General features: G+C 39.1%; 1 protein-coding gene across 2 annotated transcripts in view; it reads left to right on the top strand.

Annotated features, from left to right (window-relative positions):
• The first annotated feature begins 637 nt into the window (after window positions 1-637).
• DSG1 (desmoglein 1) overlaps window positions 638-18,092 on the top strand; it is a 32,360-nt gene continuing 14,905 nt past the window's right edge. Inside the window, exons 1-9 of one of the 2 annotated variants that reach the window (XM_070421231.1) lie at window positions 638-728; window positions 1,317-1,426; window positions 10,422-10,457; window positions 10,738-10,869; window positions 12,071-12,226; window positions 13,984-14,128; window positions 14,893-15,059; window positions 16,965-17,099; window positions 17,397-17,582. In XM_070421231.1, the coding sequence (XP_070277332.1) occupies window positions 1,382-1,426; window positions 10,422-10,457; window positions 10,738-10,869; window positions 12,071-12,226; window positions 13,984-14,128; window positions 14,893-15,059; window positions 16,965-17,099; window positions 17,397-17,582 (1,002 nt within the window). In that variant the 5' untranslated portion in view covers window positions 638-728; window positions 1,317-1,381. Of the gene's footprint in view, window positions 729-1,232; window positions 1,427-10,421; window positions 10,458-10,737; window positions 10,870-12,070; window positions 12,227-13,983; window positions 14,129-14,892; window positions 15,060-16,964; window positions 17,100-17,396; window positions 17,583-18,092 lie in introns of those variants that run through there. The other variant, XM_070421230.1, reaches the window with a different exon arrangement.

Raw genomic sequence — 18,092 nt, 5'->3', positions numbered from 1 at the left:
CGGTAAGTAAGCATGGGCCGCCCATCTCCTTCCCTCTACCCCCTACGATGGATAGCATGACATTTCAAACCTCTGCTGTCACCTTTGTCACACATCGGCAGTGAAATGACAGTGTTCAGTAGAAGCTCTGACTAGCCTTCCTTTCGAGGCCATTGCTAGCATCCTTTTGATCAGAACCAACTTTATCCCATCCAATCGGTCCCTTGTCCCAGACTCCCCTTCAACTCACATAGCCTCCCTGCCACTCACGATGCGCACCCTGGACATGGCGAGGTGCAGCGCATCTCCCAGGAGCAGTCAGGTGCTGCCTTGAGAGTCACAGTTTATCTCCACGAACCGCAGGCTGCTGGGTTCCCATGTGCCTGTGTGGGCAGCTGCTCTGCCGTGCGCTCCCCGTGTGCTAATTGGCTCGCTCCCCGTCCTTGGCTCTGAGCTTGGGAACCGCACTGACTTTTCACCCACCTCACCTGATGAGCAGCTTTCTGAGCTCCCCCTGGCATGCCAGGCACTGCTCCTCACTTAAAAATTTCCCACAGGACTTTAGTTAGAGGTTTTTATTGCTTTCTTTTCCTCTGACCATGATATCGTACTATTTCTTACCCCACCTGAAAAAGGCAAAACTTCAGAGAGAAAAAACGTGCTGGGGAGAGAAGAGAATCCTTTAGGGAGAAGAGCAGAGGCTGCCCTGGCCTGAGGCTGGCCACCTAAAGGCAGAGGACCTCGGAATTGTAAGTATCAGAGTTCTGCTTGTGTGAACTAATGCTTTAAAAAATCCTCACTCTTCACATTAGCAAACTGTTTGCCCCTTGGAGGACTTTGAAAATGACTGAATGTTCCCTCGCATCCACTGAAATGGAAAGTCTATGGTTTTCTACTGTGCCTGCGCGTCTGGCTGTGAGCATGGGCCACACGGTCCCCTTTGAATACTATGGGCTTGCATCCAGACCACACTTGCCTTTTTAATATGGGAGGGAGCTCAGCAACCTGTGAGCAGAGCAGAGCGGGGGAAGCCCCCGTCAATGCCATAATTCTCCATACTTCTGACTCTGTTAAATGCCTGCCACTGGAACCTGTCAGTAAAGGAGCGAACCGTCCCTGTCCTCCCGTGAGCTGCCTCACAGCTGGGAGGAGGGTGTGTCCCTGAGCTTTTACCTGGGAGCAATGATGATCTTGTCAAGCATTTTAGTGAGACCAGCCCAAGTTTTAGGGTGGGGATCTAGACTGGTTATACGTACCTTCGGTCCTTCTCCCAGCGAAGGCAGAAACACCTCAAAGCCTGCATGTAGGAACACCTACTGAGAAGTTATTTCCATCAGACACCAGCCAAGTGGGGGAAAGCAAACGAAGAGAGAAGAACCTGGATGTAAGAGAGCCGGGCAGGATGGGCTGGCACATCAGGACCGCTGCGGCGCTGGTCACCCTTCTGGTGAGTGGCTTCTGCCAAAAACCCCTGGTGATGGTCCGAGTTGCAAACCAGGGTGAACTTTTCAGAAAGTGCTATTCGGTGTTATTTCTAAACTAGACCCGTCAAAAGTTTATGTTAATGACCAGGTGATTTTATGGACTAGATTTTTAAATAGTGCTTCTCTCTTTAATTGAAGACTGGAGATCACAGTAAGGCATCAGTGTCCACTCATCACATGTCATCTCTGACATGGAAGTCATTGCTAAGTCATTCTGAGAAAACATGGAATTGGGGGAAGTCACCTGGCTATTTCATAGCACTTTGTTGTTCAAATTCTCTCTCACAGCTGGGCTGTCAAAGTCATAGCACAGGTGTGTCCTGATTTTTAACGTAAACATTTTTTTCATTCTTTTGGTATCTTTGCTGGTAGATTCACTATAAATTTTAAAACCTAGAAATGAGATCCATATACATTAAAATCATAGCTGTCTGTGACTGGCCTCACTATCTAATTAACCTCATCGGCTTTATATGTACCTGGGATCCATATCTCTAATATAGAGACCCCACTCTGAATTTATTTAAAACAATCTTTTTACTTTAAAAAATGACATTATGGGAGATTTAGAAATGACAGAGTAGGGGAAGGAAGGGCTATAATTAAGAAATAAGTATAATTATCACAATACTCGCTCTTACTAATCACTAATGACTATGATATACAAGCTGTACATTGATGATCAGACAAACGTAATGAAATGTTTTATCACTGTGCTCTTTACACGTTATTAGTTTTCTCTTGTTAAAGACAACCCTAAGTACAGCGCCAATGTGTTGCCTCGATTTCACTGATGTGAACATTTTTGAATCGCAGTCTCTCTAACAGTAAAAGGTTAATGTAACTCACAGAGGCAAGTGCCGCTTACATCGCAGTCCAATTTGGCAGGATGTGTGTGGTGCTGCGGTTCACATTTGTTTCTACTTGCTTAATTTTAAAACTGGATTGTTGGGTTTCATAATAACAAGTTAGATCTCTGATTCAAAGTATGCTGCTTAGTTTTAGTTCAGTTTATTCATTAAGATATGTCACAACCGGTGGATTTTATTGTAAATGAGCATCAATAAGCTGCTCATTTAGTACAAGCTGCCCTTTTTTTTCTATGATTTTATGTCAAGTAGCCCTTTAAGCACGAGCTCTTCCATGGATGTTTTCATGGATCTCTAGGTCCAGGTGATGTCATAACCTGGGATGTGGCAGGGACTAATGAGCGTTATGAGGTACATCATTTGAACATAGGAGCATTTGTACATTGTGAAATGATATAATACTTTATTTTTCCTTTATATCAATTTGATCTATTAAGTCCTATGATAGTTACAGTTGGTTCAAGGTTTATTCATGGAATAACTTTCATTGAATCTGTAAGACACGTTATTTCATTATTTTATTATTATTTTTAATTAATTACATCCTATAAAATTTCTATAAACAGTCCCTTTCCAATTAGTCATTCTTCAGTATAATGTATCATTTTATCCAAACGTATCCTTATTGAACTTTCATTATTTGTAGAGGTTTCTGGACATTTGTATTTTATTTTTTGAGTCTTGATAGGTTTCTTTTGTGCGGATTATTTGTTTATTTGTTTGGTTTTTGCCATATTTTACTCTGGAATCAATCAAGTTTCTCATATGCCTTAAGAAAATTATTTTTCAAAGAACTTACTGAATTAAATGTTTCACTTTTACATTATTATAACATTTTTATAAAACGTGTCACTTTCTAAGGTTTGTAAAAATTGCAATTCCTTTTTGCTACTGGTTTTACCAGGTAATTTAGATAAATGTCCTTTGGAGTTATGCAGTCTATGTTTGCTTTGAAATACTCTTCTTCTGAAGATTAACCACCACCATAGCCAACTCTTCCCCTTAGCTTTCTGCTAGCCTCACTGTGAATCTTTAAGTTCCCCCAAAAAAATAGAAAGGAAGGAAGGAAGGAAGGGAGGGAGGGAGGGAGGGAGGGAGGGAGGGAAAGAAGGGAGGAAGGGAGGGAGGAAGGAAATTATGTAAAGTCTTTACACCTTCCTCTGCTCAAAATTGATAAGTGAAAGCCTGCCATAGGGAGCCTAGTTGGATGATTCTGAAAGCCCTTAAGACATTTGGACTGGTGGTATCTTTAATGCAAGTCCATGTGAGAGCAGCCATCTGTTTGCAAGCATGCGTGCAGTCTGCTCAATACACCGGAAGGGATAGACCTTGTTGAAGTTAGGGGGTTAGCTCTGGAGAATGAAAATGAAGAACCAACCTGCTCTTACAGTAACCAACATTGCCACAGGGTGATTCCATTATTTAGACAAGTCTCTGGGGCAGACAATAGCTTACACCTGTTATAACACAGTGAGCCAAATAAATGTTATTGATTCTGCATTTATTTTTCTTTCCTTTTTGTTTCCGTGATATCAGTGTGTGGAGGGGTATTCTAGGCCAGAGAACAATGTTACCTATGCACCAATATAAGAAGTCTCTAAGAAGGCTGTGACAATGGTATGAGGTATGGCATTGTCACTGTGGGAAAGCAAACTAGAACCAGTAGAATTTTTATAGTTCTAATGATTTCTAAATGATTACTTTTAACTTTGCCAGGTTCAATCAGTACACTTTCAAGGTGTCTTCTTCTATAAAGGCCAACTTTTGCAGCAATGAACGCAAATAAGCCATTCTTTAGCGCCAAGAATGACCCCGTTTCTTCGGTACATCACACTAGCCTAGCTTCTTCGCTTTCCATGGTTAATATTTCCTCTAAAAAAAACCCAAAAACCTGCAACCACCTGATAAACTAATTCCACTCTTTCAACTTAACTGAAAGTATTTAGTATTTAAGCAGGCATTTATCTGAGTATTTCTCAGCACTCACATGAAAATACATAAAAAAATAATAGAGGGGTGGGCAAAAGTAGGTTTGCAGTTGTAAGTACGTGAAACAGCTTATTCTTGAATTATTATTTATTCATTATTGTATTATTTATTTGTATCACAACTGTAAGCCTACTTCTGCCCACCCCTGCATATGCTTTATTACATAGTTCATCAACTTGTTTGAACTGGGCATCTTAAGTCCCCATAACTATGATTACTGATGCGTAGCACAAGGGAAGAGCTAGCAAACTACTACAGACTAAACAGAAGACAAGCGAAACAGGGGATTCCCATGCTTTCTTGAGCACATATTACAATGATGTATATTATAGATATTAGTATTCCAGTAGAAATTTTTTTTCTGCTCACCTGCTTAGTAAAATCTACAAACTGAATTTAACAAGATCATTGCCATTTACCCGGCGCTCCTCACTGAAGGTTTCAGACACATTTAGGACCAGCATCTCCTTCCGCCTTAGGAAAAGGCGGTGGGCAAATGTCTCACCATTTAATTGGTTTTCGTTGCCACACAGTCAAACATGTCGCCATGCCTGGGTTAGGCAACAGAAGAACCCAAGGCCCGGGACAATGCTGCCTTGATGGAGCTGAAGGCTGGGCCCCTCAGGGCCAGGAGACACCTATTTCCCAAGGCTCCTGAGTCTAGAAAACAGCCCTGTTGTCCATCCCCAAAGCACGTGATTTCTGGTAACTCTTTCTTCACTGTGCATTCCCTAAGGACGCCGTGGCTGACCTCCAGTGTCCTGAGAGGCACTGCCTGAGTGCCACAGGAGGCACGCTGGGCCTGGCAGCTCGTCAGTGAGGGAACTCCCTTCAGAACGCTGGGCAGCCACCCCTGCTGATGACGCTTGGCATGCAAATTCCTTTCCTGTGGTTTAGATGCCATTGGCTGCAGATCCTGCCCTCCCTGGTCTGTGAGAATAGAGCTCCATGTTTCACACTTGTCCAATGTAAAGCCACATCCCACTAATGAATGGCCGCCTGCTGCTCCTAACACTACTTGACTGTAAGCCGGTTGAGGTCAGCTTCTGGCTGACTCACTTTTGTACCTTTCACAGTGCTCTGTGCCGATGCAAGATTGCACGATGGGTGTCTAATCTCACCACGTAGAGGCATCAGGAGGGAATTTGGGGATAGTTTATATTCCCTTTCCTCATTCACTCCAGAAACGTGTCAAGGTATTAAACATGGAAATCATCACGCTGAGGCTCCCGAGCACTTTTTAAATGGTGTATTATTACATTTATTTTACATTTCCTCTAAGGCTTACTTACCATAATACTTATAGGGCTTAAGCTCCTTAAAGGTCTTAATAAAGCCTTGGATCCACATAATACACATTCAATATATATTTGTCAAATAATGAACCAATGAACAAATGAAATAAATCAAGAAGACTTTTTTTAAAGAAGCAAATTATTATATTTTAGCTTTATCGATGAGTTAAATACATTAGACTTGATGCTTAACAAAAACTGTCAAGTAACTGGAAGACCACCTCACAATTATGAAATGGAAGAGGTTTTCCTTGAAAAAATTATAAATTACTACTTTCGAGGCGATTTTGTTACATACAAAGAAATGTAAAAGTCAATATTAAAAGAAAAGAACCAAAAATGAGTATAATTAGAGCAGTGGTTCTCAACCTTCCTAATGCCGCAACCCTTTAATACAGTTCCTCATGTTGTGGTGTCCCCAATTTCATTGTTACAAATTGAACATAATTAAAGCAGAGTGATTAATCACAAAAACAATATGTAATTATATATGTGTTTTCCTATGGTCCTAGGCGACCCCTGTGAAAGGGTCGTTCGACCCCCAAAGGGGTCTCGACCCACAGGTTGGGAAACACTGAATTAGAGAATCCTTGAAATTAGCATCAATATTGTATTCTGTGGTTGTTGGTGTTTTGTGTGTGTCTGTGGGGGGGCGGGGGGAAGAGGGGGTTACTTGTTTGTTTTGTTTATTTATAAGTGGATTGGCTTCTATATTAGAGATGAAGGGAAGAGTCATTGAGGATTCACTTCAAGTGACTTCTTTATTGCTCTTAGAATGTTGGGATTTAAAAAAGGCTTTAGTTTCAGATACAAATGAGGAAACTGAGGCACAGAATGGCTAAGTGACTTACCCCAAGGCCCATATCCGGGGGCAAGAGAGCTGAGATGTGCTCAGTAAGCTTGACAACCCTGTTAAGTGAATCTCCCTCACAGCCTCCTCAGAACGTATTCCCAAGTTATTTCAGAATCCAAACTACTCCCCGATCACCAGAAAAATAACCTCGCCCTTACTCGAGGGACAGGGTCTGGATCCTCCAGTATGATGCCCTTCCATTCCCCTCTCCTAATCCATTGCTTTTAATCTCCATCTCTTCACTCTTCCCCACCCTCTGTCTTCAGAGCCCTTTCTTTCTGCGGATCCCCTCCTGGTCACCACAATACCTCCAGCCAGTACTTTCTCAACCTTTCCTGCTTCAGCTCAAAATCTCCTACTCTCCCCTTTCTCAACCTTCAAAAATCCGCATTTCCCTCTCCCCAAATAGCTCCATGGACACCGTCTAATTCTGCTATTGCCTCTATTTCCTTAGACCACCAAATTTCTCCAAAAAAAGGTGGCACCCTTATGTCCTCTTCTCTGTCTTGTCAGCCAGGGAGAGCTTGCTCCATCCAACTGAAGACATTCCCCTAAAGGTCACAGAACTCTTGAAGGTCACAGAAAACCTCAGGATTTTCTCAGGATTCACTCTGCTCGCCTTTTTTTTATATTATCGGACACATGTTCATACTATATGTATCTTTCAGTTCTCCCTTCCTTTGACAACCATGGCATTGCATTATATTTTCCTCCTATTTCGTTGGCCACTTCTTTTCTACCTCTTGCTGTTTCTTGTTTGTTGTCATTGTTCCCAGTTACATAAATATAGGAATTCCCCTGGTTTCATCCTCAGCCACAGGCTGTTGCTTTGCTGTATTCTCTACTTGAGGGATCTCAAACTCTCCCCTGATTTTAACCATCTTACCTGAGCAGGTGTCTCTCAAATCTGTGTATCAGGCCCGAACTATTGTTCATGGTGCTGACACATATTTCAATCGCTGAACATTTTCACTGGGCATATCTCTAGCATCTAGGTTTGTTCTAACCTGCCAAATCCTGCTTCTGCCTCGTTCCTGATCTCCAGGTTTACAACTGACACCGCCTGAGATTCTTCCCTCTCTTCACGCCCACATCCCACCTTTTCTCAAACCCCTTGCATTTCAATCAAGCAGTATCTCTCCTTTGATCTCTCCCAGTCTCTTCCCACTGCCACTGCTGCTCCTCATCCCTGGACTGACTTGATGCAGAAACTCAACTGCTTCTGGCCTGTAATCGCTGCCTCTTCCCACTGCCTCCCTCAATTGCTGTCGGCCATCTTTTAAATTCACAATTTTATCATCCATTTCCCATGAGCAAGAAACTTCAATGTTTTCCTATTGCACACAGGGAATTGGTGTTAGAATTCGAAAGGTAACTGTTTATAATCCAGGCAACTCCTGTCATTTTATGAATGAGAAAACTGCAGCTCAGAGAATTTAGGAAGTGCATTGAAAGGTTTCTGACTGTACCAAATGCTCTTTTAATCTCGTTATTTTGCCTTTCAAAGTCAAAGAGTGACTTTGTTTCAGAGATTATTTTAGCCTGAGCAAAAGGCAATCTGGTTATGTCCACACAACATATTTTTAAGCAGACCTGGCAGTTTTTTAATTACCAATCTAATTAAGAGCCTGACTGTATGGTGAAACCTGCTTGGTCTTCTGCCCAAGTTGCCTCTCATGGGAAAAATAATGACCCAGCTTCGCAAAGTCAGAAGGTTAGTCATCGTCATCGGGCTAGTTCTCCAAAGCGAACAGTGACCCGACACTTCATGTGGTGAGGCAGTGCCAGACAGATGACAGGTGAATACCCAATCTGCAGCTATGAAGAAATGGCAGACAAATAAGGGAGCCTCGCACCCCCACCCAACACCCACAAACAAGAGGACCAAGTGCTCATGAGTTCACGGTAGCAAGAAGCACACAGCTGCATTAACATGGGTTCATTTCCTCACCCAGGTCGGATTCTACAATACCATTTCAGGTCCTTCTCCAACCATGTGGGCCATTTCCTTTCCTTACATACACACACACCCCAGTATCACTATTATTATTGTTATTATTGTATATCAGATGAGATTAGATTCTTAATCACAAGGATAATATGAGATTAAAATCAGGATTTTTATTTGAATTCTCAGAATTGTAATGTCAGTCATCTGTAGTATATTTTACTTAGTAATTTATGTAAAATAGGCTATCTTGCACTTAATTGTAAAACCCATACCTCAAGCACAAATTTAGACTGAATTGTATTGGATTGTATTTAGCCATAAATTAATATGGAAACCTCAATTTCCTCATCTGTAAAGTGAAGATAATTATAGTATTGACCACATGTACTTGTGAAGATGAAATGCATGGGTTTCTCTAAACACGTTGTCCAGTATTTAGTTATCATTTAGGGAATTGTTATGGTGATAATGATCATGACTAACATTAAATATATACCATGAGTATGTAACTCCTATAATAAAAATATTATCATTTTAAACTACTCATATTAACCATAATATAAAGTTTCTTGAATTATCAATTTATGGTGATTTTTATAAATGTACATAAACACTAAAATTTTATTTTTAACTTAATGGTGAAATTAAAATTCACTATAAAAAGTAATTTACTCTATTTTGAAATTACTATTATGTGTCAGTATTTTTTAAAATACAAACCATAATTTTATTTTATTAGTAACACAGATAAAGCCTGTTTGCAATAACAGTTTTCATACTTTGCAAGTCTAACAAAAGTTCAAGGAGAAGTTAAAAATGTCCTCTTTAGGCAGAAAAATGAACTAAAGATTCACACTGCATTTACTAATTCTAAGTGCAATTTAAAACTTAATAAATGCAAACTAGCCTTCAAATTCACACCTAATTTTTAGATAGATATTTACAATGTCTTAAGGATGTTGATATATTAAATGTATTACATAAGTATTTGTGCTTTTAGAAATATGCCTTTGGTGTTTAGAAAATAATAAATTAAATGACCCTGTTTTAACTCTACAAATCATTCGTAAAGATCAAAGCCAGGCTGAGCTGGACCTGCAGCCTCTTCTTGACTCGCTCACACTGATGCAGGAGGAAAGACGGATGGAAGCCGCCTGCCCAGCAACTTGCCCCACACTCCTGAAATTCCTCTCCTTCCATGGGAGCACGCACTCGCATCATCTATTGTGTCCAGTGCGAACAGTAAAACATCAAACATGAGCTCATTTTTTACACAGAGAAAATTATTTGCTTTTATTTTGGAACTTTATAGTATCATCTTTCCAAGCAAGTACAAAACTTACCATCTTAAGATTTTCAAGAATAATAGAAAAGCATCCATTTAGAATTGGAATGTGAGGAAGCAACTATTTTGGAAGCTCTCTGTATACTTTCTGCTTCGTATTCTTTCTTCACCCCAAAACATTTTTTTCCTATTTCCACCTATGACCACTCAGATGCTAAAACTGTAGTCAAAACTTTCAGTATCATAACTTATTGTTGAACATCTCCAGCTCTTCAGGCACAAGAAGAGAACCCAAATTTCCAACCTTCATTCCCACTGGCTTATAGCTTCAAATGTCCTAGCTCATATGATTACAAGTATCTGCATAGGATAGAATTTTTTTTTTTAAAAAAAAGGTTAAAAATAAAAGTAACTAAAAAAAGAAAATCAAAATTGAAAAGTAAAAATCAAACGGAAAAGAATCCTTAAGATCATTATCAGACCTGAGAGATAAGCTGATCCACCTGCTATCCAGACAGGAAATAATTTTAATTTATTTATTAATTAAAATAATAATTTGAATTTATTTATTTATTGTTTTATTGTTTTATTGCTTAAAGTATTACAAAGAGTATTACATATGTCTCAACAAATTTGAATTTTTAATAATTTGATAACATAAACTGTAAAGCATTTAGTTAAAAATTAACTATTGTGTTTATCTTATTTTTTCATAGGTGTTGGTGGAAGTTAACAGTGAATTTCGAATCCAGGTAACATATAGCAAATTTACTTTTTCAAATTAAAAACAAAGAAAATGATTTGGGAGTAACAACATATCCCTTGCCTCACCCCACCACCCACAAAAACAAAAATCGTCCTTATAAGTAAAGTTAATGTTATGCTAAAATTAACAGAGTATCAAAATTATCAATCTTCCCAAAGAAGCACCCTTTCTGACATTACAATGACCCCTCCCACAGATTCTTTAGTGGAACGTGAATTCTGAATAAAAGTTAATAAGGTACCATTACTTTCCCCTGCCCGTTCAAGGTCAGAGATTATAACGCTAAGAATGGCACCATCAAGTGGCACTCCATCAGGAGGCACAAGCGTGAGTGGATCAAGTTCGCTGCAGCCTGCCGTGAAGGCGAAGACAACTCAAAGAGGAACCCAATCGCCAAAGTAAGTCTCAACCCCCAAAAAAGCAACTCGACAATCAAAATGGATGAAAAAAGAAAGTTTCAAAAGAACCTGCCCTTTACATAGTTTAAGAACATATCTGACTGAGAAGTCATGATATACAACAGAATAACAGTCATTCAGATCATGAAAGTTGAAGCCATTAAAGAGATAAATTAAGAAATGTAGGCACTCATGTAAACATTTAAATACGGACTCACCTTACTGGTGAAATTAACACACACAATCATGTGTTACCCCAGACACTGGATTTTAAAAATACAGTGCGTTACCACTCATCATATTTACAGGGACAATTTCAACATGTGCTCTCTCTACCTCACAATCTGTTCGAATTAAATTCCTACTTTTGGCTTGTTTATGAATATTCACAATGTACTTTTTTTCAAAAAATCTTTCTCCTTTCACTTTCTCTTACATGTCTTTACACACACACACACACACACACACACACACACACACACACAGAGGCACATTCAGAAACACAAACCCACACACAGATTCACTCATATACAAATATATATCCCTACACAGACAAACATAACACTTTCACTTAGATACACACCGAGACACTCCCCATACAATATTTTATTTCAATGAACAGAGTCCTGGTTTCTGCAACCATTTCTTTGGGATGGTCTCTTTACTTTTCTGCTAATACTACCTCCCCAATTTCAGAATTAAGAGCTTTTACATGTAGTCAGGTATCTTTTCTTTCCTACCTAGGTCCACTTCAATCTTCACATTTGAAATGGAAGATCAAGGTTATATAATGACAACATTGGCCAACTCCTCAAGAGGGCAAGGAGTTCCCTACTCTAGACCAATACCAGTACAGAGCCTGAAAATAATACCATCAAACTATAAATGTTGAATGAATGAATGCATTCATGAATGATGATTGCATAGACTTAGATATATTAGGGTGATATTTTACTTTTTTATTATTTGGTAAAAATACAATTGAATTTCTTCTATTACATTATCAGTTACCACTGAAAAATACTAGCACTGTAACTATTCCACTATCTAGGAAAATAATTCTCTACTTCCAGAATTTCCCCCCAAATAACTGGGATATTAGGACATTCAATAACTCTCAAAAAAGACAGCTATTATATATGAAACATAGCAGATATTTTTTTTGCATCCTGTAATAATTTCACTTGTGCTCTTTCTGCAGATTCATTCAGATTGTGCTGCAAACCAGCAAGTTACATACCGCATCTCTGGAGTAGGAATTGATCAACCACCTTTTGGAATCTTCGTTATTAACCAAAAAACTGGTGAAATTAACATAACATCCATAGTTGACCGAGAAGTCACCCCGTTTTTCATCGTAAGTGGGTGCTGTGTCAATATATATGTTCAGGCCTAAATTATTTGGAGAATATCTTGAGCTCAGATCATACTTGATTTGATTCAAGAGTCTCAGTATTAGGCACTTTTTGGTTGTCTCTTAATTCATGAGCAACTATGACCCAGAGACACACAGGGAAGACCGAGAGACAAAGGGGTGTCTCGCATGAGCTCCTCAGCGAAAACGCCAGCCTCTGGCTGGCCCCACTGGCAAGGGAGAGCATTTGCCGGAAGGGAAAGTACTCAGCATTTACTTCTTTGTCTTTAATTAGTTGAGAATGTTGGTCTCCTCTAGCTCCAGTGCCTAGGGGTGATCCTGTAGGTTCCACGGGGGCCTTTCCTGAGTGAGCATACTTGAGTATAGATGCAAATTGCTCCAGCTCCCTGGAGCACAGAATGTGCCTTGGGAAGACCTCAGTTCCTCCTTACCCGAATCTTACTCTATTTTCTATTAGCTGTGACAAAGCATAAGTGCTTACTCTTCGAACCCTTAATTTTAGGCAGCTGACCTCATGACCAACTTCATTATAAAAATCTGAGGTTCTTCACCACAAACTCCTACAATTAATTCTCTCTGGACATCTCTGCTCAGAAATGTTCCAAAAGCAAGATGCATTTTCTGTTTTCTCCAAAATATTTCTAGAGTTCCCACTGTCCCATAATTACCTAGTTCTTCAAGAACCTTCTTGTACCAACTTTGTTTTTTCATGTCTCTTCTGCTATCCTGTGAGTTGCTCCCATCATGGTCAACACTTGTTAATACTTAAAATTAAAAATAAAGAAATGGGTGCTGGCTGGGTAGCTTAGTTGGCTAGGTATCATCCCGATATATACCAAGGATTTCAGGTTCCATCCCTAGTCAGGTCTCTCTCTCTCTTCCTTCCTTCCTCTATCCCTCTAAAATCAATAAAGAAAACTGGTTTAAAAAATAAAGAAGGACTACCTGTCTAGATCTTGTAACCTCTTCTATTAAAACACTATCAATCCATATCTAAAAATACCTTCAAGTAGTCATCTATATTTGCCGCTTTCACTGTAACTGCTTGACTGTATTCCTAAGACTATTTTAATTCCTTAGTCTTCTATTCCAAATATATATTCCTGCCTTATTTCCCACAATGTTTTCCCAAAAACTCTCCAAATCAGCATGCCAGCCTATTAGCTTTGGTTAAAGCATAATGGGTCTTTAAATGAAATATTCCAAAATAGGTAAAATTGCATAGATTAATTTATGTATACGTCTGGTAGTAATAACAATAGCACAAACACCCATACAGCCCCACCGAGCTTATGAATGCTGTATTTCTTGGAAGCCCCCACGTGACTCTCCTTTACCACAGTCTCAACCCCTCCCGCCCCCAGCCCCTATTCCTAATTTCAAACAAGGCATTTTCATCCCTTTGCTTCTTCTCGTAATGAATCCCTTTGCTGGGAACACCCTGCCAATCTCCAGCTTGAGAACCTCCTTTAAGATCGATCTCAGTCATTACATCCCCTAAGATGTCATTCTATTGTTGCTCATCCTTTTGTAACTGGTCATGTTACCTCTTCTTAAGTGGTATTTTGAGTACATGTGTGCCTCCCTTGTTGATTATACGTACTGCTTGTGCTCACACTCCAGTAGGAAATAAAGTCTTATTTTTCTTTTAGTTATACAGCGCCTAGTAGAGCGTCCAAACAAAGTAAAAACTCAACATTTGTCACATCATATAATTATTCCTCTTTTTTTTCTTCTAGATCTACTGCCGGGCTCTGAACTTACAGGGCCAAGATTTAGAGAGGCCCCTGGAGCTCCGAGTCAGAGTTTTGGATATAAATGACAACCCGCCAGTATTTTCTATGTCTAGTTTCCTAGGACAAATAGAAGAAAACTCTAATGCAAGTAAGTAGTCAACTTTCTGAAGTAAACAAGAATATACGGGCTTCTAGATCATTCTTAACAGCCAGTCCGCTAGAAGCTAAATTATGTCAATGTGCCACATCACCAATGTAAGAGGTAATTCTAGAAAAGCAAGCAGAAGACAGGCATGAGGAAGTCTCCCTAAAGGTTCTCCCTTCCACTGTGAAAGCACCTTCTGTTGCTCACACGCAACAAGCAGCTCCAAAACCATGAGAGGAATTTTCTCTTGTGACTCGCATACAAGCTCTGTAGTAGATTCCTAAGGGAACATTCCAGAAGGACTTAGCACAGTGGGGCAGGGGAAGAGAATGGAGCCTCCCAGCCGACTGCTCTGAAGGGCAATCCCATCCACTGTCATTCATACTGCTTCTTCCTCTTCTTTCACTAGAAAGTGCTGTATAGTTGAGAAACAGTTAGAATGGCCTTAATATCATTTTGTTTCACCACAGAAGCCGTAAAAAGAAATCATTATACTAGAATAAGAAATGGAAAGGCAGAATAAAACATTTCATTGTTTTCTAACTACCAGTAATATCTAGGTTCTTGGTCAAATGTGATCTTTTTCTCAATGTAAAGGTAAAGAAAGGAGCTAAGATATGATTATGTCGAAGAAGTAGAAAACAAAAATGGTAGCGTGCACATTATATGAACCAACTAACCTAACCTCTTCTTAGAAAAGTAATTATAAACAATAAGAAAAATACATACAAACTGTCCATTTGCCATCCTTTCTCCTTGATTTCTAGATACGCTGGTGATGAGACTCAATGCTACTGATGCAGACGAACCCAATAATTTGAACTCAAAAATTGCCTTTAAGATCATCAGCCAGGAACCTTCTGATTCACCCATGTTTATTATCAACAGATACACTGGAGAAATTCGGACAATGAATAATTTTCTAGACAGAGAGGTAATTTCTTTTTCTTCTAATGGGTTGTTAGTTCATAGGAACTGAATCTAAAAGCAAGAGTACCTAAGTAAGAAAAAAAAGGAAACTAGATTTAAAAACTTCAGTTACATAACCTTTTCACATAATGGCAGTGACATAAAAAATATCTTTAAAATGAAAATACGGGGATTCTTCACATACATTTTATATTCTTGTCTTTCATTTAATCTTACTTAGGATTTGCCTTAAATTGAGAAAACTACATTCTGAGAGTACATAAAAATATGCATAGAAGTAGAGGCAAAAGCTCCATTTTATGAAAAAACTGAGTTCTCTAGTGAAATAAATGTAAAAGACACTGGCTCTTCTAGCTCCCGTCTTGGTGAGTCACAGTGCATGCAAACGTGGTCGAGGCTCCAAGAGTGTTCACAGGCTCGGAAACTCGTTTCTCTCTCTTTAACCCGGCGCAGCCTAAGCTCATTTGACAACAGAAATCTTTTTCTTCCTATGCTGCAGCTGCTGACAACCCATTGATTACTCTGGAAAATGAATCGAAGGAACAGAATGATAGATAGAAATTATATAACTTCCAGATCAATCTTTTCATTTATGACTAAGAAAACAATTAGTGAGTGTTACCAAATTAGAATCAGCATTACATGGTTTCCATCACGCCATGTGGTCCCATAGCTGAATGTAAAAATATCAACTTTTCATTATTTTAAAATAGAAATAGTTAATCTGCATGTACTGTAAGTATATGCATGAGAAAGTGTTATTTTCTAATTAATACTCAATTAAATTTTATTTTAATAATTATAGTTATTTAAAAATGACAAACTCCTATTGATGACCTGGAGGTTTAGGATAAATCAGATTATTTCTCCACTCTTCAATTATCTAAATGCCATCGGTTTCTAGGTTAGCTACCTCTCTTTTTATACTTGTTTGAAAGTTACCATCAGAAGAAATTGACTACTTAGCTCTTTCTTAAACTTTCTTAAAGAACCCAATGAAACTCCTTTCATGTGTCTAGCGTTTTAGCAGAGGAGAGCTCTCAACAGTAAAGGAGAAAACTCTAGATATTCTTAACAAGGCGTCAATGGAGAGACCTCAAGATGTCTCTAACTATGAAGCCTCTAAGATTGCATCACAGTTTTAAATGAGAATGCAAATGTACTTGTGTCTGGAAAAGGAGTCATAGCTTTTACCGGCTTCTGGAAATGTAAGCACCATTGAGTAGAATCAAGGAGCTAGATCACAGCGGTTCTCAACCTGTGGGTTGCGACCCCTTTGGCGGTCGAACGACCCTTTCACAGGGGTCGCCTAAGACCATCCTGCATACCAGATATTTACATGACAATTCATAACAGTAGCAACATTACAGTTATGAAGTAGCAACGAAAATAATTTTATGGTTGGGTCACAACATGAGGAACTGTATTTAAAGGACCAGAAGGTTGAGAACAACTGAGCTAGAACATCCATAATTCCACTGCCACAACCTGCCACCCCCAGAAATGCAAACCATCTGGGCCTCTTTATTCTTGCACACTCAGGGGCTGGTTATGAAAGGTATGGAATTGTCATGCCAAAATTCTTGGTAAACTTTCAACTCTTCCCTCCTGGGTGTTTCGACCCAATTTGCCCTTTATAAACGTTTTCAAATTCTGAGCAAAAATACAAGGAATGAGACTTTTAAAGAATGTTGCTTCTTTTCCATGAGGCTGAAGAAGCATTTTGGGGACTCAACGTGGTGTCTTTCATATTGATTCATGTGAGATACATGCATTTTCAATGATTGGTGGTGCCCTTATCACCACCATAGATTTGTGTAAATCATGAGCCAGCATTTAAAAAGAACTCTGCATGAGTCAGAATAAGGACGATGTCAACTGTGATATTGTCTGTCATGTGTATTTGTAGCAATACAGCCAATATTCTCTTGCTGTAAGAGGCTCAGACCGAGACGGCGGGGCAGATGGCATGTCAGCAGACTGCGAGTGCAGCATTAAAATCCTCGATGTCAATGACAACATCCCATACCTGGACGGGTCTTCGGTAAGTACTTGTCTTCGAAAGGAATGACTTTCAGTTCATCACGTGCCAAAATGTGTTTGGACAATCCTCTTTACAGATGTCTATGTTTTCCTTAGTCACATACAACCCCAAGGCAGACATGCCCTTTGTCTGTGATTAGTATGTGATGCACAGGGGCCACATATTTGAACAACGAAAAGAGAGACATTAAACATAGATCCCCTTCCTAAATCATGAGTAACTATAGACACTCAGGGTAAGTCTAGTGTCATTCTCTCCCTCACAGTGTGTGCTAAGGCTTCTTGCTTCTCGTTTCAGTATAAACTAGAGATCGAAGAAAACTCTCTGAACTCAAATTTGCTCCAACTCAGAGTCATTGACTTGGACGAGGAGTTCTCCGCTAACTGGATGGCTGTCATTTTCTTCATCTCTGGAAATGAGGGGAACTGGTTTGACATAGAAATGAACGAAAGAACCAATGTGGGGACTTTAAGGATTATTAAGGTATGGTATAATTATCCTCCATATTTTGTTCTCTTGGTCTTTCTCCAAATGTTAATCTTAAATTTAAATGTTAAGATTACACAAACTCGAGTGGGTGAAAAGATAAAAAAATTACTGTTTTAAAATGGTATATGATATAGAATTTTTACATGGCAAGGTTTTCTGCTTATATAATTTCATGAAAACAGGCATTGAATTTTAACTCGAAACTCTATCAATACAATACTCGCCCGCAGATCATATGAATTTAAAGAATTTTTAAGCAAGAAATTAACTTTATGCTTACAATAAAATATGATTATGCCTTAGGGCTTTGTTTTAGATGTTTAAAAATATTTTTAAATCAGATTTAACATGGCCTTTACAAAAAAATGTGTCCGTGGCAATTATTACGCACTAAGAATATTCACTATATAAATCGAATGTTCTTTATTCCTCCGTTGTGTTTTTATGAAATTAACAGTAAATTACTGTAATTGTAGAATCACGTTCCCACCTCCTTGTGGCTGC

Source organism: Myotis yumanensis, unplaced genomic scaffold (assembly GCF_028538775.1).
Source record: "Myotis yumanensis isolate MYYU_CA2020_CCGP unplaced genomic scaffold, mMyoYum1.0.hap1 SCAF_7, whole genome shotgun sequence".
In the NCBI taxonomy this organism is placed as follows: Eukaryota; Metazoa; Chordata; class Mammalia; order Chiroptera; family Vespertilionidae; genus Myotis; species Myotis yumanensis.
The sequence above is the reverse complement of the archived record's forward strand: the minus strand, read 5'-3'. Positions and strand labels throughout refer to the sequence as shown.